General features: G+C 42.4%; 3 protein-coding genes across 6 annotated transcripts in view; 2 read left to right on the forward strand and 1 right to left on the reverse strand.

Annotated features, from left to right (window-relative positions):
* The first annotated feature begins 420 nt into the window (after nucleotides 1-420).
* On the forward strand, nucleotides 421-9,504 carry ddx11 (DEAD/H (Asp-Glu-Ala-Asp/His) box helicase 11). Its single transcript, XM_035525739.1, has 26 exons — nucleotides 421-690; nucleotides 811-1,059; nucleotides 1,189-1,275; nucleotides 1,425-1,570; nucleotides 3,162-3,219; nucleotides 3,497-3,604; nucleotides 4,005-4,092; nucleotides 4,186-4,391; nucleotides 4,621-4,773; nucleotides 4,950-4,996; nucleotides 5,726-5,805; nucleotides 5,979-6,020; nucleotides 6,269-6,336; nucleotides 6,454-6,492; nucleotides 6,581-6,707; nucleotides 6,825-6,953; nucleotides 7,033-7,145; nucleotides 7,254-7,326; nucleotides 7,405-7,508; nucleotides 7,749-7,898; nucleotides 8,026-8,094; nucleotides 8,213-8,313; nucleotides 8,410-8,494; nucleotides 8,602-8,677; nucleotides 8,758-8,912; nucleotides 9,140-9,504. The coding sequence occupies exons 1-26, from the start codon at nucleotides 556-558 to the stop codon at nucleotides 9,173-9,175; spliced, it is 2,724 nt and encodes a 907-aa protein (XP_035381632.1). The 5' UTR covers nucleotides 421-555; the 3' UTR covers nucleotides 9,176-9,504.
* Nucleotides 9,501-17,733, reverse strand: wash1 (WAS protein family homolog 1). Of its 2 annotated transcripts, none has more exons than XM_026999586.2 (11): nucleotides 17,618-17,733; nucleotides 16,870-17,010; nucleotides 13,467-13,578; nucleotides 12,912-13,058; nucleotides 12,502-12,638; nucleotides 12,268-12,403; nucleotides 11,912-12,119; nucleotides 11,588-11,758; nucleotides 11,302-11,460; nucleotides 10,618-10,686; nucleotides 9,501-10,516 (listed from the first exon to the last, which is right to left on the reverse strand). In XM_026999586.2, exons 2-11 carry the CDS (start codon nucleotides 17,007-17,009, stop codon nucleotides 10,368-10,370), a joined length of 1,428 nt encoding a protein of 475 aa, XP_026855387.1. In that variant the 5' UTR covers nucleotide 17,010; nucleotides 17,618-17,733; the 3' UTR covers nucleotides 9,501-10,367. The 2 variants fall into 2 exon arrangements, with proteins under 2 accessions (XP_026855387.1, XP_026855385.1); XM_026999584.2 differs by having other exon boundaries at nucleotides 17,468-17,733.
* Nucleotides 17,734-23,832: 6,099 nt separating this feature from the next.
* The window catches only part of iqsec3b (IQ motif and Sec7 domain ArfGEF 3b), a 17,006-nt gene continuing 13,150 nt past the window's right edge, over nucleotides 23,833-27,688 (forward strand). For all 3 annotated transcript variants that reach the window (XM_026999434.2, XM_026999435.2, XM_026999436.2), the window contains exons 1-2: nucleotides 23,833-24,476; nucleotides 25,978-26,052. In XM_026999434.2, coding sequence (XP_026855235.2) covers nucleotides 24,016-24,476; nucleotides 25,978-26,052 — 536 coding nt within the window. In that variant the 5' untranslated portion in view covers nucleotides 23,833-24,015. The remainder of the gene's footprint in view (nucleotides 24,477-25,977; nucleotides 26,053-27,688) is intronic.

Raw genomic sequence — 27,688 nt, forward strand, 5'->3', positions numbered from 1 at the left:
GAAAACGTTAACGACAATATGAGGTACATGTCCAGCTAAAGGTTTCACAGAAGGTCAAAGAATATTTATTGAGGGTACACGTAACACAAGAAAACAAGTTTGTATATAAGAAAAGAGAGACAATGTGTATTTATTAGAACATTCAGTGAAGTTTGTAATTTGATGTCATGTCCTATTACTGAAGACACTGAGTCTTACTACCATTGGCTCAAGTGTACCTATGGCGCGTCCCTTCAAGGAAGTTTTGGTTCTGCGGTTTTTTTCTTTTTGTGCAAGCTGATAGAAATGATCAGTGTCGTTTGTGATTATGTCTCTCTCGTATCATATAGTACTTTCACAGAAAGGGATTGTTGCAGCCAAATTAGTTCATAATAAATAGTTTAAGTAATTTGAGATCAATTAGATCCTGATGTGCTTAGGCTGACACATCAAGACAATTGTCACGCGTACCTAGCTAGGAAGTATAGTGTGTAATAGTTAAGCTATCTTCCTAGCGTTATACCGAAATTAATTATAGCTTATATTTCATTAAAGTCAGACACTGTAGCGTATGCGATGGAGAAAGGAGACAGCGTTGGTCGTTTTCCATTCCCGTTTAAACCGTATCCAATTCAGGAAAGCTTCATGGAAACTCTCTACGCGGTGTTGGATCAGGGAAAAGTTGGCATTTTCGAGAGTCCCACCGGAACGGTTAGTTAGCCAGCTATCCAGCAGGTTTGGGTAGATAAATATTGCTATCTAGCCAGCCAACATTCTGTATTTTACGTTAAGCATTCGCTATTTGTTTTTTTTGTTTTTTTGTTTTTCCAGGGAAAGTCTTTGAGTCTGATTTGCGGTGCTTTGACATGGTTGAGAGACTTTGAGGAGAAGAGGAAAAAGGAAACTGCTAAGCTTTTGCAGGAAGGAGAGAAACCAAGAAAGGCTGGAAAAGAAAGTGAAGAAAAGGGTGATGGATGTGAGAAGACAGATGACGAGAGGAGGTTCGGTGGTGCAGAACCAGACTGGGTCTCCGAGTTTGTGCAGAAAAGAACAGAAAGAGAGGTCGTGAACAAATTAAAGGTATGGGATAATAAAAAATCTTAATATCCACAGGTTGTTGTGTTTTTGCTTTAATGGGTTTATTTTACCTCGTCGTATTCATTACTGTATGTATGTTTTGTTGAGTAGTTTTGCATTCTCATGTCTTAGGATGAGGAGATGAAGCGAAAGCGGAGGGAAGACATGCTGGACATGATCAGACTCAATGCCCATCTTAAATACTCCATGAAAAGAAAAGTCAGAGGTTTTCTTTATATGTGTGTGTGTGTGTGTGTGTGTGTGTGTGTGTGTGTGTGTGAGAGAGAGAGAGAGCTGTGGTGTTTTTTCAGAGCATTTAAAAGCAAATGTACATGTGTGTATTATAAACATTTTATTTTTCTGTGTAGAACAATGATGACAATGAGACAGAAAAGTTGCTGCAGCTGAGTAGTACACAGGGACTGGGGTCAGAGGATCGGTCTCCTGAAGAGGAAGAGGAGGGCTTTATCGTTGCAGATTATGAAAGTGATGAAGAAAACGCACCCAAAAACAGGTGTGTGCATTTGTTTATTCTCCACTTCTGTTATAAACACATGTATATACACATGGGAGTGAGTGTGTGTGTATAAATGTATACATGTACAGCATTTAGCTGAGGATTTTAGCCAAAGGGACAATTATGAGTGAATACAACTTGAACAACTGGTTAAGGGCCTTGCTCAGGGGACCGGCAGTGGTGGGGTTTGAACTGGCAACCTTCCAGTTATATATATATATATAGTCAGATTAAAAGAGCTAGCTAGTCATCTTGCTATTTTCCAGACCTACCCAGCTAGTCATTCAGTGAAGTTTGTAATTTGATGTCATGTCCTATTACTGAAGACACTGAGTCTTACTACCATTGGCTCAAGTGTACCTATGGCGCGTCCCTTCAAGGAAGTTTTGGTTCTGCGGTTTTTTTCTTTTTGTGCAAGCTGATAGAAATGATCAGTGTCGTTATGTCTCTCTCGTATCATATAGTACTTTCAACATTTTTCCTTTTTTTGTGCGCGTTTTTGTTGAGCGCATTCCCCGTGAGGAGGGTGTGTGGTATGCGAGTTCAGGGCTCATCCCCTTTTGTGAGTACATGATTGTAGTTGGGACTGATCGCTCATTTGAGAGGATGATTGTAAATGGATTGACTGTGAAATAGAGACACAGGAGCCACTGGTTTTAATTTGGACACACAAAGTAGCAGGTTGATCTTCTCCCATAACTTTCGCTTGGTGGAAGCATACCTGAAAGGGTATTATACTTTTTTCCTTACCCCAGGGTATTGCTGACTATTGACAGAGTTGCCGCTGGATTTACAAACCTTGTTTTCCGTTCTACCAAGGGGGACCTTTGGGTGACCTTCTAGTTGGAAAAGAGACTGCAGAATCTCCACCCTGGTTTACCTTGCTCACTATTCCCTGATTATGAACACTTTTACTGCTGACATATGAATTGTGTTGTGTGACCTGTTGTGATGTTATGTTCTGTCTATTTGTGTTGATAGTGTAATGATACTGCTTGTAGGGAATGTTTTGGCATGCACTTGGTGTTTGGTATTAATAAATGTCACAGATCTTTACATTAGTTTGAGTATATGTGAAGGTATTCATGACTCTAACTCACACTGCCCTGATCTTGTTTGCATGTGTGAGAGTCCTGAGGAAAACAGGGTGAACGTCACAAACTGATGAAGGACCTCTGTCGGAAATGTCCTGTTTCTCTGGAAACTGTGTACTTTGCTACAATTTTGAATATCTTTTTAACCTCATTAATCGTATTGAATAAACCTTGTCTCAATAGCTGTGAGTAAGGAATGGAGTTGTTGCAGGCCTTGGAATGTGAAGAGTAGTACTGTAAATAAGAATAAGAATGAAGTTTATAATAGACGGTGGTATTTTTAGATTTCCTTCAGAAGTTGTTCACTTGTGAAAGCAAAGTGTTTCTTGAGAAGCAGGGACCTCTGTCCAAAATGACATTTATACTATCTCTACTTCTTTAATTACAATACACTGCAGTTACTCTGGAGTCTTCTTCACTTATATATAATGTAACTCATATATAATATATGCATGTGTTGTATTTCTCAAATGCGTATGGTGTCTTTCTCCTAGGCTATGTAACGATGATGATGATGATGATGATGATCTAGAGGAAGAGCATGTCACTAAAGTATGTTTTACATGTTTTTCAATGTTTGCCTTTTCTAAATTTCTTTACTTGCATTTGAGTCAAACAACCAATGGAGAATAGCACCAAAATATATTTGGATTCATTCATTTTTCTTAGACGTTTCTTAAAAGAACATTTGTACATGTGATTTGTTTAGGCTTTAAACAGGTTCTAACAGATATTCATCTCACTGAAATTAAGTGGACAAAAATAGGAATGGCCCAGTGTGTGGTACACATGATGTAATATGTGTAAACAAGTGTGTGCATCTTGTCAGTTATATTACTGCAGCCGTACACACTCCCAGCTTGCCCAGTTTGTGCATGAAGTGCAAAGGAGTCCGTATGGGTCCACAGTCAGCCTGGTCAGCCTGGGCTCCAGACAGGTGTGTGAAGCATACATGCGTGTGAGCGTGTGTGTGTGTGTGTGTGTGTGAGCGAGAGATGACTTTTCTGAGTGGGTAGCCTCTTGTGAAAGGGTGTGCTATGAAAGATTATAATTGTGCATAAGAAATGAAACATTCAAGGGCATTCACCATTGACTGGGCCTGGTCACAATGGGTCATAAACGATAACGTTGCTTGTGGTATGAACTAAGATTTGGTTTGCCTCTTGAACTATGTAATGAATCTGAACACACAGTCGTTATCACAAAAAATAGCACATGTATGTTCATGGAGGAGAGTGGAGTAATAGAACAAATTTCTTTCAGCTGTTTGTATGCACGAATTTCTTTGTATGAAATTCTGATTTACACTAATGGGTGTTGTTTGCTCGTTTCTTTAGAATTTGTGCATTAATCCAGATGTAGCACGGCTGGGGAGTCTGCAGCTGATCAATGATCGCTGTACGGAGCTGCAGAAAAATAAACATGGTCAGACACACACACACACAACCCCACCCACACACACAGAGCATAACTGCTATATCTTCTACTGTCATTAAAAGGCCTGACCTTTGACCCCAGATAAGAAGAACAAGTCAGAATGGGAGCCGAAGCGGAGTCGCCGGGGTCACACGGTAACGTGTGCCTTCTCTGCCTACGAGAAGCTGATGTCCATGCGGAATGACGTGCTGGCAACCGTGCGTGACATTGAACAGCTTGTGCAGCACGGCCGAGCTACACACTCCTGCCCTTATTACAGCACACGGCTGGCTATTCCTGCAGCTCAGGTACACGTGCGCACACACACACACACACACACACACACACACACACACACACAGAGACACTCCGCTGTCCTTATTATAGCACACGGCTGGCTATTCCTGCAGCTCTGGTACATACCAACCCATACCCGCACATTTGCCATTATTAAAGCACACAGCTGGTAATTCCGGTAACTCAGGTATACACACACACACACACACACACACACACACCTCTTTCTGTCCATCTCAGGTGGTGGTGTTGCCCTATCAGTCTCTGCTGCATGCAGCCACCCGCAAATCATCAGGGATCAAACTGAAGGACCAGATCATCATCATTGATGAGGCACACAACCTGATTGATACAATTACCACGCTACATAGTGCTGAGGTCAATGGAGCCCAGGTAGAGATATCTGCATGCATATATGCGTAGATATGCTGTACATATAGATCCATTTTCCTTTGAATACTTGACGCTAACCAAACTAGACCCTGCAATGAGCTCAGCACAGATGCAGATGCAAACAAATGCAGATGGTTCAACTGGGTTCAGCTTCTGTTCTGCTTCGCCCGTTTCAGGTCTGCAGGGCTTACTCTCAGCTCATGCAGTACTGCGAGCGCTACAGGTAATCACATCTGTCCTGCATTTATTTCACACTTTCACAGAGTTTTAGAAAAATGCGAACATGTTTATAAAGAGCCTCACCACCCACCTAAATAGATAAATTAACTTATTAGAAACACTTTGGAGGTTTTAGAAACTGTAGTTTGTTGCCATGTGCAGTTTGTGTTAGTCAGCCTCAAACTCTTAATCGTTGATCAGCTTTTTATCACAAGGGTGCTGTTGGATGGGTGTTTTTAGCAGACGACTCACCCTAACAGTGACACTAAAATGTGTAAAAACGTTACTACTGCTTAAAAATACTGCTGTGACTAATAGACCCATAAACTACCACACCTCTTTCATTTAAGTATTTCTGAGATACGATAGAGAACAGTATACCAACAAAGTAACATTGTTAGGAGTAACCTTGTGGTCAGAAACTGACCAATGATGACCAGGGTAGAGCGTGCCACACGAATTGTGCATAACAACAGATGAGCTACAGTCTGGAAGTGTGTGCTTTAACTACATCTATGAGATGGGTGTATTAACCAGAGAGTGCATGTGCAGGGTAGATGCTTTAATAAAGCAAGTCTGACTATGTGGTACAAATGTCCTGGAGCTGCATTCATATGTTTAAAAAAATCTTTCATATGTTCAATCTTTCATATGTTTGAAAAAATATTTTTTATAGTGTATTGCATATTGTACTGGAGGGAATACGGCTAGAGTAATAGTGTATCTGTTACAGGAGTCGTCTAAAGGCCAAGAACCTGATGTATATCAAACAGATCTTGTTTGTGCTTGAAGGACTGGTGCGGACCCTTGGAGGTGAGCTAAGAGTGTGTGTGTGTGTGAGTGTGTGAGTGTGTGAGTGTGTATGTGTATGTGTATGTGTGTATGTGTGTATGTGTGTGTGTGTGTGTGTGTGTGTGTGTGTGTGTGTGTGTGTGTGTGTGTGAAGTTACCTATTACTTTTCTAAAACTGCGGTTTCTGACCACAGGGAAAGTGGGACTGAACCCTGTTGCTCAGAGCACTCAGTCAGGTAATCACATAAACAAACGCATGGTTGTGTTCAATCACAAGGAGATTATGGAGGACCTCAAGAAAAGTGGACATGCTGAGAAGGATTACAAAAAGATTTCTAAAATCCTCTATCAGATGAAGCTAGGGTATTAGGAGCCAGTAATGTGGAAATCGCAAAAGTCTAAAGGGTTGATAAATATTTTCTTATTTGTTATTGACATATTATTTTATTTTGATCATATCTGTCTTGTCATATCTGTATCCCAGGTACTGAGTTACTAACAATCAATGACTTCCTGTTCAGAGCCCAGATAGACAATATAAACCTATTCAAGGTACAACACATACTTATTCTAAAAGTCTCTAAATCACAGCCATGGCCTTTTGTAGAATCTCTGTTGGTCTTGTTTAGTAACCCCCCTGCACTCTGTCCTGATCTTTACATGATAAAGGTTCAGAGGTATTTTGAGAAGAGCATGATCAGCAGGAAGGTGAGTACAATGGCATTATCATACTGTTACATTTACATGAACTCTACTGTAGAGCTATGTGTGTTTATGCGTGCGCATGCTTGGGTAGCTGAGTGGATTTGTAGAGAAGTATGAAGGGAGTGGAGTGACCACACACTCGGGTTTCATAAACAAAGAGAATCGCAGAACTGACGGACTAGGCCGCTTTCTTCAGACTCTCCAGAGCAAGCCTGCAGGTAACGTTAATGTTCCCCCAAAGGCCTGGACGATGAACATTCCCCCAGCCATACACTCCATACTGCATACTAAACCAACAGCTGCTTCTTTACCCATCTCTTGCATGGATCTCATAGCTCCTCCAGAGCAGCAGGGGGCAGTAGAGGACAGGAATACAATGGCATCCCCCATGATGCTAGTGGAAAGCTTCCTTTTCTCTCTCACCAACTCTAACAAAGATGGGAGAGTGGTGATGGAAAAACAAGGTGACTTTCACATGAGCGCATATACACCCCCACATATTGTAATTGCATTAAAGCTGAATCTCTCTCCTTCTCTCTGCAGCATGTCTCGCTCAGAGTAGTGTAAAGTTTCTCATGCTGAACCCAGCAGTTCATTTTGCGCAAATCGTCAAGGAATGCAGGGCCATCATCATCGCTGGGGGAACCATGCAGCCTGTAAGCATACACACACAAGCAAATAAACAAATTGCACATTATTCAGAGTTCCACACACGAGATTGAAAACTTAATATATACATATAGTAATGGATGTTTGTTTTACAGGTCACAGATTTTAAGCAGCAACTTCTACTGTCAGCAGGGGTCTCTGAGGAACGTATTGCAGAATTTTCATGTGGTGCGTGAGCACGTGTGTTGCCTGCAGTATATCTGGTGAACTCTTGATTGTGTATGATTGTGAAATTCTGCACTTCAGGTCACGTCATCCCTCCAGAAAATATTCTACCCGTAGTCCTCTGCGTGGGACCCTCTGGACAAGAGCTTGAATTTACCTTCCAGACTAGAGAAACTCCACAGATGGTATGTCTAAAACAAGACATTTGACAAAACCACAAAATATTACATATAGTATTATAATATTACGTATATATATACCAAATCCTCGCTGATATTAATATTAAAATATTAATATTTTTTATTAGTTTTCTCCAGAAAATTATTTCCACCTACTTGTCACTGCGCCAAATAATCTCAGCTGCATAATTCTTTTATTCTCTAGGTGGGAGGTTAACTGCATTGTGGTGTTTGTGTGTTTGTCAGATGGAGGAGACAGGACGTGTTCTGTCTAACCTGTGCAACGTGGTCCCAGGGGGCGTGGTCTGTTTCTTCCCGTCATACGATTATGAGAGGAGAATACTGGCACACTGGGAGACCATTGGAGTCCTGCAGCGCCTTTCAGCCAAGAAGAAGGTAAATGCTAAGACATGAAGACCCACATGTCATCTTACTCTACGTAATTAAGATAAGCGTTAGTCAAAGTAGTCCATTTAACATTTTCTTTCCGATTTCCTTCAGTTTTGATTCACATGCATTTCAGGTTTTCCGGGAGCCAAAGAAAGCCAGTCAGGTGGAGCAGGTGTTGTCTGAGTACACGAAGTGTATTCAGGTGTGTTTTTGGTCATGTGTTGATTGGTGATTTCAGTGTGTGCATATTTGAAATAGTGTGAAATAACTTTATAACTTGATTATACCAGAAACACCTGTTTGTATGATTTTCCTTTAAGCGTTCATGCAGTACTGGAGGTGGCCAGTCAGGGGCGCTGCTGTTTTCTGTGGTTGGAGGAAAAATGAGTGAAGGTATCAACTTCTCTGATGACCTGGGAAGGTTAGTGTAATTCTGACAAAGGTGTAAATCAAAGCTGAATTCTTCTCTTAAAATTGGAGATTTTAGATTTTATTTTGTGTGTGTGTGTACACACAGGTGCATTGTGGTGGTTGGAATGCCATATCCCAACATTAAGTCCCCTGAACTTCAAGAGAAGATGGCATACTTAAATAAACACATGGTGAAGAATCAAAAGAGGAATTTTTTTGTAACATGGTAATGAGGATACAGACAAGTATGAGTAAATTATTAATTGTAAACCTGAAAATGCATCTCTCTCTCTCTTAGCCTCATCTGGATGGCAGAAGTCCTGGAAAAGCTTTAGTGGAAAACCTGTGTATGAAGGCTGTCAACCAGTCAATAGGTGTGTTGAGTCTTGGTCCCTGTGTTTAGTGCTTGGATACATTGATGGTGATAAGCAGGGTATCGTGTCTCCCCCCCCAGGGCGAGCGATTCGTCACCGTGGTGACTACGCTTGCATCGTGCTCTGTGATCGACGCTACTCACGTGGCAGCACTCTGCAGAAGCTTCCAGAGTGGATCAGAACCAGCACACACACACACAGCAGTTTCGGCCCTGCATTCGCCAGCATCAGAAGGGTAAGGTGTGTGTGTGTGTGTGTGTGCGCGCGCGCGTGCACAGGCACAAGCATGTGTCAAATAGAAAGTGTGCCAAGTCTGATTGAACATATATAAGGAGGTGTTATTTCTACCTACATTATCTTGCTGAGCTTTTCTGTCAGTAGTCATCTGAATCTGCCTGACAGGGTGTACATGTGTGTATGGTTTCAGTATAAACTGTTTCTCTGAACATTCTGATTCTGCAGTTTTTCCTGGAGAAGCGGCAGATGCAGCACATCTAAGCAGAACACCAACAGATCTCAGTTCAACAGCCCTCTCCTGAGAGAGCTTTTCAGGAGTGTGTGTAGGACTGTGTATATATAAAGGACATGTACTTGTGGTACTCTGTAAAAGTCATGTAAATAATGAATCGCTGCAGGTTCTTCCCTCTCATTCTTCGTTTGGCTTTTATTTCAGCTGATGCATTTCTACAGTGCCGGTTCAGGAATGTTGTGTTTCACTCATTGTTCTACTGACAGTGTTAAAGCTTATTTTGCATAATGTTGAGTTCATTTTGGGTTTGTTCCTTTATAGCACATACATGCTCCAATAAACAAACTGACACTCTCAAGAGATTTGCATTTATTTCTGGAGTGATTTAGACCTATTCAACAAGGACGGGTTTGCATTTAAATAACGCATCTAAACCACAAATGGTATGTGTCTAGTAGGGGTTTAAAATACTGCTGAACACTGGTGGGTGAAGAAAGCAGTTACACTATTGCCATGTTTTAAGTACTCCTCAAGCTCAAGTTTACTACTTGCTGAGATTTCACATTTTGCTTTCTTTGTCAGGAATACTGCTTTAAGTAGTTTTATGTGTAGACAGTCAGTCAGTCAGTCCCCTTTGGCACTTTTGAATATTCCATTTTATCCCTACACTTCCTAATCTAAAAGATTATGAGGAACCAAAGTCAGCCTGTATATGCACACAGATTTATCAGTATGTGTCTGTGCCTGTGTGATAAGGATCAAACAGATGAATTAAAAGTTTGCTGGTTACACAAATTGAGTTTAGTGTGAGTTGTGCAAGCTGGGTAATGGTCTGCATTCGGTCTAAGTACAGACGAGCAGTCATATTCTCCCTATAATATTGGTCTTATTCATTCTCACCTTGTACAAATTCATCACAAATGGGTATTTGAAATACAAAAATACACACAGCTTTTAAAAAAGTCTGCAAGATAACCTGGCCTGCTGTCTCATTGTAGGCCCATCTTCATCTTAACATTTGTCTTCATTCCTCTTTTATACAAATACAACACTGCCTCCTGCTGTCAAGTACTGCTGGCCAAGCTGAGCCAGACGCTCCAGCTGATCAACACACTTTTAAGTGCAACAGTTTCAAAACTTCAAGCCCTAGGTTCAGTTCACAAATGTTCTAGTCGGCTCATATGACACCCAACCAGAAAAGAGCAATGATCCATGATTTGGCTACGCCTCCCAGTCATCGTCGTCCTCTGTGGTTGGCTGCTGTGGTGCAGGAAGGGGTGGGATCACATCAGACATCCTGGCGAATGCGCCGCCGGAACTGGCAGGCGCCTCTGTGGCGTCGCTGCCCGCAGGGCCTTTACCCGAGATCCCTACCAATCGCAGCAGAGTGAGTGACGGGGTAAGCGTTCAGCAGGAGTGGGTCCTATAGCTACTTTTCTGCAAGTTCTCTAAATAAGAGAGGCTCTCTCACCTTTCCTGCGCAAGGCCAGTTTGTTGAAGAGATCAGACATAAAATCGCCACCACTTCTTGTTGCTCCAACTGAGGGAGGAGAAGGAAGTTTAGATATGGAGGTTAGCTTTTCTCAGATAGGCGTCATCAATATGTCACCAGGTGCACAACCAATGTACCAACGTAAGGATTTAAAAGCACAAATGACACTTTATTGTAGATGTACATTTAAAAGTGTTGTTTTAAAAATCTGGTACTTTTTAAACAAAGAGCAGTAAACTGATCTATTACTGATCAGTGAATTATCTTGAATGCCATAAATATTTATCATTAAAAGCAGTTTAGTCAGTATGCAAGCACAATCCAACAAATTAAGATGAGCTTAATGAGGCAACTTCAATGAATGTGATATTTATTACCTGACCTTTCTAAAACTGCACAGTAGCAAACTCCCTGTCCATTTTATGCAATTTTCACTAGTATAGCATTCTGGACATTATTTTTAAATTTTTCTTATGAGTTAGCTTCTCCGTTTCATTTAATGCATCTGTTTCTGAAATTACAGTACAATCCTCTTATTTAAAAGAAGTCACCTGTTTTCAGGACTCCACGGTCTACATTAACGCATGACCTGTGCCGTAATGGTCATTTCTGTGGTGAGTGTCTTGTTTTGTCCAGTAAGTGCTTAGAGTGCGTAACACTCACCCTGTTCTTGTTCCTTCTGCTTCTTCTTCTCCATCTTGCGTTCTTTAACATTCCGTAGCTTGGCTTTGCCAATGCCGCCGGCGTTTCGGATTGACTCGAGCAGGCTAGCTCGTCCATCTGATGGCTGCAACACCTCTGCAGGTGCACCCTTCACTGCACCTAACACACAAGAAGGCTTATATAGCAACAGGCACGTCCAGTGCTGATGTATTGTCATTCAAACATTAAAACAGCACCTTAAACGAGGACATTTCTTTAACTCCAGTTTGCTGCTAAAGTGTCACACCTGTGGGATGGGCTTTACTGGCTGCGTCTCCAGCCCCTGTGTTATCTGTAAATTCAGGAAGAGGTGGAGGAGGAGGTGGAGCAGGAGGAGTCCCAGGAGGAGGAGGAGGAGGAGGAGGAGGAGGTGGGGGTGGAGGAGGTGGGGGAGGAGCCTCTGTTCTAAACTGGGAGCCTGAAATACAGAGGAGAAAAAATAAATGCCACAAATGTGTGTTACATTAATTGTGACTCAGCACACAGAGATGTGATGACAGAAACTGCTAGCAGACTGGAACCAAGGTCTTGATGCTGGTTGTGCATACAAATAATTTGGCTTGGCTCTCACCATGTCCGTTGGGTTCTTCGTGGTCTGTGCCAAAGGAAGGGAGCTCTGGGATGGCTGTGTTGGCAGGAACAGAGGGTGCGAACCCTGGACCCAGGTCAGCACTGTACATGAGGTCATCTGCGATGCCAGGAAGGTCAGGCAAGTATGAGGGCACGTCAATCTCTGGCACCTGACCCAGATCTGGCACATAGAAATAATTCTCTGCAGTCTGACAGACACAGAGACGTGGGGACAGAAAACATGCAAATACGTTACTGAAATATATTAGCACATTTATCACAAACAGTCATACCTTTCATAAGATATTTTCCTGGCACTTTTAGACAACCTTTTTCATCTCACAGCCTGAGCCTCACCTGTCTCTCCAGCTGCTCTCTCTTAGTGATGGAGAGCGGTGCATCGAATGGCTTTTCTTCCTTCTCTGTTTCTAGTGCGGTGTGAGTTTTAGTGATCGCTCCAGCCAGGGGATCCAGGAACACATATTTCTTATACCTGCACACGAAATCCCAGACAGAAATGTAGGAGTGGGCCTTCATTGGAGTGGGCCTTCATGGTGGTGTGCATCTGTGTGTATGTCGGGAGGGGCTTACAGGTTCTCAGTAGTGTTGAACAGTAGTAAGGAGCTGATGGAGCTGATGTTCCTGGGCAGACTCCCCAGCCCCTCCTCCGTCTCATCGTCAGAACGCTTCTTAGTGTTCACACACACTGGGAAATACATCAGCTTCTCCTACGAAACAATCATGCATATAGAGAAGCCTTTAAAAGCCCATGTAAACAAACCAAAAGTAAGTGGTCTCAGCTTTACACCTTAGTGACAGTAAACCACAGGGCCCAATTGTGTTTGTGTGTGTGAACCAAAACCTTTAAAGCAACCAGAATAGGGAGGAAGGCAGTGAATGAGTAACAGAGTGAAAGAGTGAGGGACAAAAGGGAACAAAGCAAAAAAAACAAAAAAAACAAAACAAAAAAACAGTGAACAGAGGATGATGCTGCTGCGCACCTGCAAAGCCTTGTCATCCAAGGGGCGGAGCTTGGCTTGAACTTTGTAGCGAGGTCGCTTTTGAGACACTGGGTCGATAGCACCCATAAATATGGAGGAGTAGTCCTGCAGTTTTTCTGGAGCAGGGTACTTAGCACTGGAAAACACCTAAACATAAATGTACAATTTGAATTAAAACAAGCACCTCTCTGGGGCACAATTATTTCCTTAGCACACTTATGATTTTTCTCTTGGGCAGGTAATTTGCCTTTGTGTGTGTTCCATATTTACATTTACGGCATTTAGTCAATGCTTTTATCCAAAGCAACTTACAATTATGACTGAGCAACTTGCGCAATTGAGGGTTAAGTGCCTTGCTCAGGGCCCCAACAGTGGCAACTTGGCAGTGGTGGGGCTTGAACCAGTAACCTTCCCATTACGAGTCAAGTACCTTAACAGAATGAGCTGCCACTGCCCATATACCATGATGGTATTATAGATTGGCAACCATAACAGAGACTGCAAGAGTGTGGGGTGACCGTGTGTATTTGTATGTGTGCAAGGTGTGTGCATCACCTTGGTGGCCTTCTTGCTTCCTTTGATCTTCTGAACTCTGGCTTGAGCTAGTTTGATGCGGTCTGCGACAGCCTGGAGGTGAGAGCGGTTCCTTTCCACACTTTGAGATACCCTGCAAAAGCAAAGCTGTGTGTGTGTACTGGTGAATGAAAACATTGCTGTTGTGATTTTTCCATGCACCTTGACATGGCACAAAGATTATCCAGTCATGCTTTCAGCGATCAGTTAGTGTGCAATACAGGCATGAAGGCTCAGGCGCGCACATGTAGCTTTCACGACTCTCTGCTATCTAGAAAAAGGACCAGAATAAGGAATGAAAAAAAAACCAAATGCGAATACCTCCTAATGGAGATGACCCAGAAAACCAGCATCTCTCTCCCTACACACACACACACAAACATGTTCCCTGGTCTTTCTTCCACCATGTTGTCATGGTAACACCAGATGGTTTTTTAGTCCGTGGTACTGGAGCTTATATTAGCATATCTGAGCACGCTTACAGACAGACTCGCACATGCAGATGAAAAAACAAAAAGCCCACACACACGGTAATTATGCATATCACGCATCTGCCATTTCCTTAACCCCCCCCACCTCCCAACATTTCCCCTCACACCTGGAGTAGTTATATTTGTTATTTATTATGCTTTTTAATACATTTACCATTATTTATTAGTTCACAAAACTAACAAATATTAGCTTTGAAGCAGCTCCTTCAAATATTAATGAAGAAACATGCAAGGAAAATCAACTATTTGACCTTACGGAAAGATAGTGAACTGAATAAAAAAAAAGAAAACCACAGAATAACACTAAATGGTAAAGAACAGGCTAATCCACTGACATAGGAAACCTGTGAATTGATCTTGATTAATTTAAATGTAATCCTCATGAACACACGTTATGCTTAAGAGTAACTGTAAAAGTCCATACAACATTTTATAAACTATATGAACTGTTCAAGTTCGGTTTATTTGTCACATACATAGTCATATATAGTATAACTCACAGTGAAATGGTTTTGTGTGCTGTCCAAAGTGAGGAAAGAAACAGGGATGCATAAAGAAATTATATATGTATACACACAAAAATACAAAAAAATATATAACAATGTATATACAGTATATGTATAATATGTATATATACACACAATGTACAAATAGATGTGTATGTACACAATGTACAATTCCAGTTTACAAATTTACAGATTTACAGTCACATGGTGGTGGTGGTCCCCACAGTTTATCAGTTGCCCTGATTCAGGGCCCGAATGGCCTGTGGGAAGAAGCTCCTCTTCAGTCTCTCTGTATTGGTCCTCAGGGAGCGAAAGTGCTTCCCTGACCTCAACAGTGAGAAAAGCCTATTGTTGGGATGGGTGGGGTCCTTCACAAACCTCCTGGCCTTGGTCTGGCACCGCTTCTAATAGATGGTCTGCAGGTCAGGAAGTTCCGTATGAGTGATGCGGTCTGCTAAACGCACCACCCTCTGGAGTGCTCGTCTGTCCTGCTTGGTGCTGTTCCCAAACCAGACTGTGATGTTCCCCGTGAGGATGCTCTCGATTGTGCAGGTGTAGTAGCTCTGCAGTACCTTGGAGGGCAATCTGAAGTCTCTTAGGCATCTTAGGTGGTAAAGACGCTGACGAGCCTTCTTTGCCAGGGAGTTGGTATGGCGGGACCAGCACAGGTCCTGCGAGATGTGAACACCAAGGTACCTCAAACTATCTTCTCTCTCCACCGTGGTTCCATTGATCCTCACAGGTTGGTAGTGCCGCTCCTGCTTCTTGCTGCAATCCACGATCAGCTCCTTTGTCTTACTGACGTTTAGGAGGAGATTATTTCCATGGCACCAGTTTTCCAGGCGTTTAATCTCCTCCAGGTAGGCCCTCTCATCATTGTCCAAGATCAGGCCCATGCTGACGGTATCGACAATGATGGTGGAGCTGGAAGTGGCTGTGCAGTCGTAGGTGTACAGTGAGTAGAGCAGGGGGCTTAGGACACAACCCTGAGGAGCTCCAGTGCTGAGGGTGAGGGTGGATGAGGCGCAGTTGCCCACCCGTACTGATTGTGGTCTGTCTGTTAGGAAGTTGGAGATCCAGTCGCACAGGGATGTATGCAGTCCTAGATCCTCCAACTTAGTAGTGAGTAGGGAGGGGATGATAGTGTTAAATGCTGAACTGTAGTCGACAAACAGCATTTTACCATAATTACCCCTCCCTTTGTCCAGGTGTGGTGTGGAACAGTCATCAGTGGAGCGGTTGTGGCGGTATACAAACTGCAGTGGGTCCATGGAGGCTGGCAGTGAAGAGGTGATGAAGTCTCTGACTCGCTTTTCAAAGCACTTCATCACGACTGATGTGAGGGCAACAGGGCAGTAGTCATTCAGGCCAGAGGGTCGAGGTTTCTTTGGGACGGGGACGATGGTGGATCGCTTGAAGCTGGACGGGACGATACCGAGCGTCAGGGAGAGATTGAAGATGTCGGTGAATACCGGGGCTAGCTGGTCTACGCAGGCTTTGAGGACTTTCCCGCAGATACCGTCTGCTCCCATCGCCTTCCTGGTATTCACCCTTTTAACCTCACGTCACTCTCCGTGATGATGAGAAGGCGCTGTTCTATGGTGGGCTCTGAGCATGCGCCATTGGCTGCACTGATAGCACCATTTCATACATTTAGAAATATTTCTACATATCCATTTTGGCATTTTTCCTTTATCAGTGGAATTGACCACCTGCATTCTTAACTTGCCCTTCAAATTTTGACTTCACCTTTGCATTCTGGTATTTGATAATGAAAAATCATTTGATAATGAAAAATCATTCTACATTACTTTGATCCCATCACAATACTGTCTAATTAAGAAGCAGAGCTTCAGAATGATCAACAAAAAACTCTTAAAAACAAAAAGTCTTACCTAAACATTATTTTAAGACAGTTACTGTTGCATTTTAACACCATTCAAAGACAATATTTGAATAATTTAATATGTGATAATTGAACATTTTCAAAAACAATATTTCTCTCTCTTGAGGGCTTACCCTTAAGGCACAGTTCCACTGTATATGGATGTCACAGCTAAGATAAGTATTTCCTAATGTCACTGAAATTTTATTTTGTTTTTATTAACTTTGATTGCAAATCTTATGAATATAATTTTCACTAATCTCTCATTCCCCACTTACACAGCACCCAAAACAATGAATGTCAACATTCAATCAAACCAATATGTCTTTCCCCAAGTCTCTGTTGTGGTGTAGACTTCTGGTGTGCTTGGATGATGCACTCAGAACCTTTATGTACCTGATAGAGATACCAGCTCCAGCATGGACTTCTACTCTAGCCTGTAAAGAGGTCCCTTGCAGAAGTCTGCACTTTTAACTATATGGCTTGATTTGGCATAGGTTTACCTGTTGAAGATGTCGGTTGATATGTTTTCCAGGTACAGCAGAGCATCGGTGATTTGGTGTACAGCCTCTTCCCTCCTCAGGTCCTGCTGAATCAATGGGACAGAATACACCTGCCCCTCCAAGTGATGCTTCTGGGTCATCCTACATATCACACAAAAGCAGCATTCGCTGAATTAACGGGTTAATATGTGAACACGAGAAAATCTATAGCTATATAGCACTCACGCAAAACATTACAGATTCAAACCCAAAAATCCGCAGCTAAACCCGCATGCATAAAAATTAACCGTCAGCTCGTTTCTGACAGTCTATTCTAGTTTTTTTTTTTTTAAATCTCGTCCACATAAGTTTACCCATTGCTGAATTTTACCGTTAATGGGATCCTTTCTCTTTATAAGCAACATCTGTGACTCCCTTTTGAAAATATCGCATAGCTAGCTATATATGGCTAGTTTGCGAGCCAAAAAGCACAAATGATCAGCGCGCCATTCCAGATAAGAATCACACGACGAGCCTTTCAGCGGTCCCACTATCTGAAGCACATATTTATTTTCATGTGAAAATGCCAGCTATACTCCACAAACAACTGTTAACCTACCCGGTTAACATTTCCAGCAGCAAATGGTCGCTAAAGCAGGCCAGATGAGCAACTGGAGCATAGCCACCTCATGAAACCAATGGAGACACCACCAAAAAGCGAAATTATACATGAATTTTAAACGCAGTGGGGAAAAAAAAAACAATTTACCTGACTATCTATACAACGGGGCTAAACAGATGAAACAAAGATTTCTTCCCTTGTACCATAGAGAGGTCTGCTGCCTAAGTCTTCGAGATCAAAACTTCCGTATTGCACAGTCACGTGATTCGGGAACCCGTCGGCGGATGCGTTTTGTTCCCGTGTTTAAGCGTGTAGAGCGCAACGTGAGTCGTGAAGTTAATCAGCTCCATTCCCAGAAGCAACTGACCAAGTGTGTGGGCTAGAGAACTGAATCCAATTAATTGAATTAAGTCTGCCGGACTAAAAGGTGTTTAATATCACCGTTATACAGAATGTTCCCTTCGTCTATGTGGTTATCACTGTGTAGTCTATGAATTTTCTTTTCTTTCTTTCTTTTTCTTTTTCTTTTTTTTTTTTACACAGAACTGAGGTATCTATTTTCAAATAGAAAAAACGATTTTAGAAAATTATTTTTTAAACAATCAGAGAGCGTGCAGTGACTAAATATAGCTAGACCTATAACTATTGAATAACGTGGCTTTCTAAAACAGACAGAAATAGAAATATTACTTGATTGAGAGGGAAATATTTAGTTGTTTCGAACAGAGGTCCTTTATCAGCAGTACTTCCGAATTGGTCTTAGGAGGAGATTTTATATATATATATATATATATATATATATATATATATGCACATATACACACACACACACACACACACACACACACACACACACACACACACACACACACACACACACACACATTATTATATACACACACATATATTATTGACCTCAGCAACCTCCCTGAAAAGGACCCAGCAACCACCATGTTAGCAGATGTCCAAGAAAGGCTCTCAACGATGAAGGCTGCTCCAGGCAGTACAAATGATCTAGCTTCTAATGGATGGAAGCCACCCTGAATGATTGACCAAAGGCTGGACAGTCCTGATCCTGAAGGACTCCTAGAAAGGGGCAGTTCCATCTAACTACTGACTAATAACCAGCCTATGCACAACATGGAAGATCCTGTCAGGCATCATTGCAGATAACATGGTTTAATACATGAGCAGGGCCTAGAAAAAGGCATTGGCAAGAACATCACACGAGACTGTAAGATCAGACAGATCAACCTGTTAACCATCTAGATTGACTACAAGACCAATACCATGAGTGACCATCAAGTGTGGGATTTACCAAGGAGATACCCTGTCCCCACTGCTATTCAGCATACGCTTGAACCCCCTCAGTGAAATCTTCTCCAAAAGTACCTATGGATACCGGCTATGAAATGGAGCAACAGTCAGCCACCTTCTCTACATTGATGACATTAAGCTGTATGCCAGAAGTGAAGACGACATCGACTCACTAACCCATGTCACCAGGATATACAATAACGACATCGGAATGTCATTCAGATTGGATATGTGTGGTCTGATGGTTACAAGGAGAGCAAACTGAGGGAATCGTACTACCAGAAGGCAATGTAGCAGATGTTGAGGGCAGCTACAAATACCTTGGTATCCCACAGGCAAATATAAACCATGAAGAAGCCACTAGGAAAGCAGCCGCAGCCAAATATTGTAATGAATACTAGGATACAGGGTTGTTCGGATCATAATACAGAAGCTTTTATTGCTTTCTTGGCACAGAAAAACTACGCAGGAAGGACTGGATGAGACCATGGCATGTTCGGCCTTTGTAACAGGGAAATCGCTAGGCAGAGAGTAGTTTTTCTAATCCTGGGTCAGAACCAGTAGGCAGAATACAGAAGGTACCAAGGGACTAAGAGTGAGGCATAGTCTGAGGGAGAAACAGAGATCGATAACCAGGAAGACCAAGAGAAGAGAAACATACACGGTATGCATCAAGAGATGGCAATACTTTGCAAGGGTGTTAGGGAGAGGGGAGTCTATATACGTGGAGAGAGTTATAAAGGCAGCAGGTGTAGTACTTCAGGACTCAGGTGATGGTAATTTGGTTAGTTGGGGAGTTTCCCTGGAGTGGGATGATCTGGGTGTGACAATCTTAGAGGGCTGGGCAGAATTCATGACAAATATCTACAAAGAGTGAGGCAAGTCCTGAGAACTCAGATGAATGGGAAGAATAAGACAAGGCTATCAACACCTACACTCTACCAGGTTATACCCCACTGGCATAACCAGCTTTGCCAAAGCAGGAGATAGAAGCCACTGATATCAAGGCAAGTCCTCTTAATGCACAGAGGGTTTCATCCCAAATCCAGCACTGAAAGGGAGGGGATTGAAAATTAGTGACATCTCTGCCATTATCAAGCATGAAACATAGAAGATCCAGGAGTACACCAGGAAGAGGGCCCCAAGTAATGAAGTGCTTAGTGAGTACCCCAGACAGCAGAAACCAGAGGAGGATGGGAACAAAGAGGAGCAGAAACCAACATGGGAGGATAACTCCCTGCACAGTATGTACCACTGGCAAATAGTGGAAGTGGCTGATATGGAGAAATCCTACCAATGACTGGAAAAGGCTTGATTGAAAGACAGCACAGAGGAACTAATCATGGCAACACAGCAACAAGCTCTGAATACAAGATCAATAGAGGCACCACACCAGGCAGGACCCCAGATACAGGCTGTGTAAAGATAGCCTTGAGATAATCCAGCACATAACAGAGGGACGCAAGAGCATACATAGAACACCTTAACCAAGTGGCAGGTGTAATATACAGAAACAAATGTGCCGAGTATGGACCGGAAGTTCCAAGGTCAAAGTGGGACGCACCCTTGGAGGTGGTGGAGAATTACCAAGCTAAATTCCTAAGGGACTTTTAGATCCAGACTGACAAAACGAGAGGTATGAAAACAATGGTTGTGCAACACAGCACACATGATCTACACAGCATTCACAACAAGTGCAAATCTTATGAACAGCAACAGAGTAACTAAATTACCTTAGTGGTGTTTGAGCTGCTATATAAACTCATGGTTAGTACCTTTTAATTTTTGAATTTCAAAGCAAAATTAAGATTTTGGTAAGTCTTTAATATGAAACTTTAACTCACCAACCCATAACGATTTGTTTGATCAAAAGCAGTCTGAGGTAGGTTTTTAAGCATGTTAAATTCCAGAACTTCTATTGTTTTGAATAACTAGGGATTTAATAGTGTAACGTGCAGCAATTAAGAGGAGGGCGCACATGCTGAGAAGAGCAAGCTTTATTAGGGACAGATCCAGAATCAGAGTCATAAGCACAGTCCAAGGCCATGGAGCAAACACAGAGAGTCCAGGAAAACATTGTAAACACAAACACATGGCAATAAAGAAAAAGGTAAGTAGGCTATAATGAAACACTCAACTTACATAATCAGGGATATGCACAAAAAGTTAGGACAAGTGAACACAAATGCTGGGCTAACAGCTACAAGCAGAGAAACAAATGAGGCATGTATTACAATGAGCAACAATGAGTCTGAACAGACAGGGTGTGTAATATATTATATATATATATATATATATATATATATATATATATATATATATATATATATATATATATATATATATAAATAAAATAAGACAGGTGATACAAATGAAAGGCAGGGAAACTTAAATGAGGGGCGTAACAAGGAAGCAAAGCAAAGTAATGACATGAGACAGGGTAACCATGATGACAGGATTCTGTGGAGGGGCCAATCGTGATGGTACCCCTTCAAAGCGTGCAGCACCAAGGTGCACAAAAAAACAAACAAACAAACAAAAAAAACAAACACAGAACAGACGAAGGCAGGAACAGAATGGGTAAGACATGGCGCAGAAACAGAAGCAGACCCAGGAACAAACAGGAGCTGGAAGAACAGGGCAAACAGAGAAACAGAGGAGGGAACACAACAGGATCAGCTGCGGAAGCAGACACAGGAACCGGGGAAACAACTGGACAGCACAAGAACCAGAAACAGAACTGAAACAGACAGGTTAACAAAAGGGGGGGGGGGGGGGGGGGGGGGGGGGAGAATGAGGAGACAACAACATATGACAAACAATGAGGGATGACCAGAAGCACAAACGGACAAGGAAAAGCCAAAAAAAAAAAAAAAAAAAAGACCAGGCTAGGGTCAATGGGACAGGAAGAAAAACAGACAGGTACACTGGAACACACGGATGGGCACGGGGACAGAAACAAAAGGGAGACACAGGAACGTGCACAGGAATAGGCACAGGAACAGACACCACAACAGGGGCAAATCTAAAACCTGGCACAGTAGAAAGCAAAAACAAAGGATTAGCAGGAGCAGGCAACAAAGGAGACATGGAAGGCCCATGGGGAACAGGACACAGACCAGGATGGGCAGAGCCAGCAGGAGACAAACAGGGTAGGATGGGTGGGGAACACCCATTTGAGAAATGGTGGTGACTGGCGATGGATCAGTGAGGTCCGGAGGGCTGGCTGCATTCAGCGGCGGCAGGTCCAGGAGGTCCAGAAGTGTGGCCACTGGAACAGACCTGATACTGAACACAGGAAAAACTGAGAAAGCAGGGTCTGTTATGCCAGAAAGAGGCTGGATGGGATCTTTCGTGCCATGGTCAGGAACTGGCAGAACGAAGTCTTCCATGCTGTGAACAGGAACTAGCTGGTCAGATTGTGAGACAGCCACTGGTACAGGAGAGTGGCCCTGGAGGAGCACATATAGACCCCACTGGGTGGCTCCCAAGGGCTATGGGGAGCTCGCAATTGCGCACGAAAACACACAAAGTACCGTAGAATGGGTTACCTGAGCATTCATTCCATCTACTCGTGTTTTGTGCTGCAAGTTGCTCCTCCTCGCAGTGTTGATCAAGATGGGCAGGGTCATGGTGCTTACCTGGGATCTCGTCATAGTCATGATACATGGAATCATGTTTTTTATGCAAACAACAAGATGCCCATGGACCCGCAGTGCCAGAGGCTTGGTGGTGCTGAGATGTGGCAGACTCTGTGTGGAAACAGCCAGAGTTTCATCTCAGTCGAACAACCACATACCAGAGCCCCATCCCTTGTTGCATCCTTGGTAGGCTGGTCATTCTGTAATGTGGAGAAATTACAAGGTGGATGCATATGATGAGAAGAGCAAGCTTTATTAGGGAGAGATCTAGAATCAGAGACATACGCACAGTCCAGGGTCATAGAGCCAACCCGGTGAGACCAGGCAAACATTATAAACAAACATACAGCAACAAAAAGGGAAGCGGGATATACACAAAAAACTAGGACAAGCAAACACCAAAGGCAGCAAAACCACAAACAAAGCCTTTATTACAATGACCAGCAATAAGACAAGCACAGGATGTATATACTAGGTATAATGAACATTACACAAGACACAGGTGATACAAATGAAAGGCGGGGAAACTTAAACAAGGGGCAGAACAAGGAAGGAAAGCAAAATAAAAGACATGAGACAGGGTAACCACGATGACAGGATGCTAGGGAGGGGCCAATTGTGACAAATAGTTTCAGGTTTTGGTAAATGTGATAAATGAGAATTGTAACCTGATTAGTCATTTTAAGCAATAGTTTAGGCAATTAATCAATGTAACCTATAGTATTTAACATGCACTACAATTTAATTGCATGACAGCAGGACTACACTTTCACTCTTTTTCATAATGGCTTTTAGCTTTTTTTAAAAAAGATTTATCACGTGTATCCATGTAATTAGCATTTTCAGCATGACTATGAAATTCATCTTAAGGAAAATATTGGCAATATGGCTTCACAAAGTACATATTTTTGATCATCTGGCGTTCAAAAGATATATGTAAAACTTCTTATAAGCCAATGCAGAATTGGAGAATTGGATTGAGTGCAGCCTACGGTTTCTTGCTTAGCAGATTCCATAAATAAATAAATAACGTGTGTATGCGTTCAGGAGTATTTCTACATGTCATTAGGGAACATAGGTAAATGTTCCATAATCAGTCGTGTTGCATCCATTAAGAATCGGCAATGAAAAGCAAAAATTATTTTCTCTAACTCTCGGTAGCAACAAAGCAATAAAACGGTTTTTTTTTTTGTTTTTTTTTGTTTTTTTTCCAAACTAGAATTTGACCTTTATTTTTATGTATTGCTGCGTGCGTCATGACATCACTCCCGGACTCCCGGAGCGGCTCCTCCCCATGTTCTTCTGTTTTGACATCTTCGCATCAGCACCATCTCGCGCATCATTTTGCGCGCGCTTTGGGAACGGAGGTGGAGGTGGAGGCGGAGGAAGTCTCTCTCTCTCTCTCTCTCTCTCTCTCTCTCTCTCTCTCTCTCTCTCTCTCTCTCTCTCTCTCTCTCTCTCTTTCCATCATAGTTCGTTCTTCGTGGAGAGCCGCTGAGACAAGGGCTCTACTGAACGTATTAGCTAAGTGACAGTCTCCACTGTGATTTCATTCCTAAATTGTTTCTCACGGTTCCTTTTCGCAGCATGTCGAGCCTGTTGGAGAATCCGTTGCAAGCCGTGCTTTATTTAAAGGAGCTCACCGCAATCGTACAGAACCAGCAGAGTCTCATCCAGACTCAGCGACACCGAATCGACATCCTGGAGCGCAGAATGGGGGAGCTAGCCGTTGAGAATCGTCAGCTTCGGGAATCAACCCATCGTCACCCTCCTCGACACCATCCTCCCACACCCCCTCGGAACCCCAGTTTGCCCCGTGCGGCTCACCGTCCGCGCCCGGCCAGTAGAGATGGGACATCCTCTCTCCAGGCGCAAGGAGCGCAAACTCAGCAGCACTCGCCACAAAACATGCAGCTTGTGCCCGCCGTGCGCACTAATGCCAGCCCGGAATCATCCCCGGAGGACACCAGAAAACCGTGCTGCCGGTCACTTGTCCCACAAACCTCTACCACTCTTTGCCGATCTCTAGGTATCCCAAGGAATTCTGAGTAAGTCATATTCATGCATTTAATCGCAGTGGAGAGTGCGATGTAAAGTGAACGCATACAGTTGCCACTTTTGATCAATAAGGTGTGTAGTGTCGAGACAGAATTACGCGTGACTCCGCGCCATTAGGATTACATAAGAGTTGACTTACTGTGTAACTGCGCATTAATGTAGACTACGGGAAATGTGCCGCTGCGCATCAACAGTTCAGTTGCATCCCTGAATCTTTCCTCTTGCGCCACGAAACTCACTCGCGATAAATTAAAACTGAGGGGCCTTTTCAGGGTCCATACAATTATTCACAAAATTGCCTACTTCTTCGTTGCTATACGTATGATTTTATCTATGCAATGCTGCTGGTTTTTCGTGTGTTTGTCAGTCTATAGCGCTGTTACCTTTTGTAGGAAGTTTCCACCTGTCAGTCAGATATATGAAGAGAGAGGTGGTTGCCCGTATGTTGTTAGATGGCCTCAATAGTTATCTAATCAGACCATTTAGTAATTAATATATTTACACAGCAACCACTATTCCACTGTGTCTCTTATCTTAGAGTATGGCCTTCTTATTGGTTCTTGGATAGTATGCTTAGATTTGCATTTCTGGGTGCATGTTATTTCAGTTTGTGCCTAAAATGTTGGAAAATCACCTAAACTATCTCTTAGCAGTTTAACCAAAATAATATATGTATTTTTATTGATTTGTTTTTGTGAGGTTGTTATTTTGATTTCAGAGCCATTATTGTTGCAGTAGTAAAAACTGGCTGATAAGATGTAGGAGGTCCTGATTAGGGCCTTAACACAGCACAAATCTGAGCTTCAAAGCCAGTTACGTTAATGTGAAATTTCATCGAAAGTGCCTATTTCTTAGACATACCCAAGTGCATATGTAGGCAAGTGAAGACACACACAGACAGAGAGAGAATCAAGTACATAGTGTGGTATTAAGTGAAATTCCCACAGAGCATGTAGAGATGATCCACCAGCTGCGTCCTAATCCACTCTGGAGTATGTATGAATGTGTGTTCATGAGTGCAAATCTGCGTGTGTGTGTGTGTGTGTGTGTGTGTGTGTGTAGGATTTAAGTTGTAGTTATATTAAGATTGTGCCAGTCCTGAATTAGGTCAGACCTTTGTTAAAATATTAAAGTCTTGTAGGTTTTACACTTCAGGGCTTTGTGTAACAAAAATATAAATTATCACACAACCATTGTGAAAAACAAATGATGCTTAGAGTTGCAAAATAAGTATGAGTCTATCTATTTAGTTTTTTATGCAAAATCTTATGAATTTCTAGATCAGTATCAAAGAGTAAATCTTTCTCCATGATTTCAAATGATAGTCAGATCATTTTAACATATACATTAATAAAGTAGTGTGAGGACACTATGAAGATGTTTCAATTTTTGCAGCAGTTTTAATATATCTTATATCTTGATGGTCATTTAATTAATCAGTGCGCTGTTGAAGTCAGCCAAAAAATATGCATATTCACTTTTCTTTCACAGGAGCCAGACTGTCCTGCACCAGTTTTGCTGCCCTGCCCCTGAAGCTCCTGAAGTGGAACCTATTGGCTACTCTAGGTGAGGGTGTGGTAAAAGTTTTTTTCTTATGTAATTCATTTTGGCAGAGAGAACCTTTGGACAGAGGGAGATGGGAAAGGGGTTTTTTTAGACTATGAGTACCATATAATTCCGCTTGTCAGGCAGCCTCTGCTTTACAGACTGTAAACCTCTCAGGTGAAGGGAAAGTGCTAGTTTTTATATAACAGTGCATGTCGAGGTAGCATTTGTGGAGAGAGAGGGAAAGAGTGAGCTCAGGTGCGAAGGTCCGGGACAAGCAGGCCAGTTCTGAGGCGGAAGCATAGCTTTAGGGATGTAGACAGGCAGTGAATGTTTGGATGTTTGAAGGAGGGCTAAACCCTGAAATACACGACGTGAAATATATGAACTGTATTTATAGACTTTTGACCTCCCGGATCTTTTGCTGCTTCTTAAAGCTTTGGTAAAGTATTTGGATCTGGTCATCTTCTCAGTAAAGAATGAACAATCCTCATTACTGAAAAAGAAAAGGAATAATAGCATAAAAATGCTTCAGTGTGTTTCTTCTTTATACTTTACATACAGATCTCTCTGTGTGTGTGTGTGTGTGTGTGTGTGTGTGTGTCTCAGTGTTTAACAGTCACTTACCAATGCATATCAGTTTATTTGAACCCCATTACACCCCAGTCAGGCATCTCATAACAGGGAGTCCTTGGGTAGGGAACAGGAGGACTGCTGGCTGGAGTCCAGGGCAGGGAGCCAGCAGCACTGCCTTCATGCTGAAGTTCTTACCTTGAACCTGGTCTTACACATCATCTGAGTGTTGCAGGCCTTGCAGGAAGCCTTTCCCCTTTACCTGACTATAGCTGCCATGAAAAACACTGGTTCTATGGCCCTCCTGTTATTACTTTCTTAGAAAAGAAAGAGCATATTTAGTAAAGTGTCCTTTACAGATCTGATGGATGGCAGTAGACCACAGCTTGTGAAGCATAGTCTATTAGTTCTGCGTGACATTTTGCAGTATCAGCCAAGTGCCACTGAGGATGTGTTGCATGAAGGGCAGTCTGGACTGCATTCTCCACCTGGTGTGAATCTGAGTGTAAAATATTAGAGTGACCTGTCCACTTACTATTGTGTGACTGCATACGTTGAATACAGTGTGTGTGTTCCTGTGTTAGACTTTTTCTTTTCATGGGGAGAAGAGGCAAAAGGAAGAGTTGTGCGTTTTGGAGGTGTTTGGCAAAGGAAAGTGGTAATCTCTCATGAGTACCCTCATGACGCATTCCCAGTTTAGCACTGATTTCTGTATGACACACAATGACTGTGGGATGTAGGCAATTCGGTGTTTCTCTCACTCTGTGTGTGTGTGTATACAGAATTGATATTCTCTTTCTAGTTTCTAGAAGAAGAAGAAGAAGAAGAAGAACAGAGAAAACCACCACCACCACTACTAATACTAATAATAATAATAACATTTCAATAATCCGCATTATGCTTATACATACATGCACTCTGTTAAATCAGCAATTTGACAGAACATTTGAGGAGATTTTTCTGTGGAGATCTGGTTGAACTAGCAACAGAGCAGAACAGTGTGGCACTGTGTGTAATTAAGCAATGTTAATTAGCTCTGTGGATCCACAGGATGTTGATTCAGATTAGATTAAAAGATTGCAAA

The sequence above is a fragment of the Electrophorus electricus genome, chromosome 4 (assembly GCF_013358815.1).
Source record: "Electrophorus electricus isolate fEleEle1 chromosome 4, fEleEle1.pri, whole genome shotgun sequence".
NCBI lineage: Eukaryota > Metazoa > Chordata > Actinopteri > Gymnotiformes > Gymnotidae > Electrophorus > Electrophorus electricus.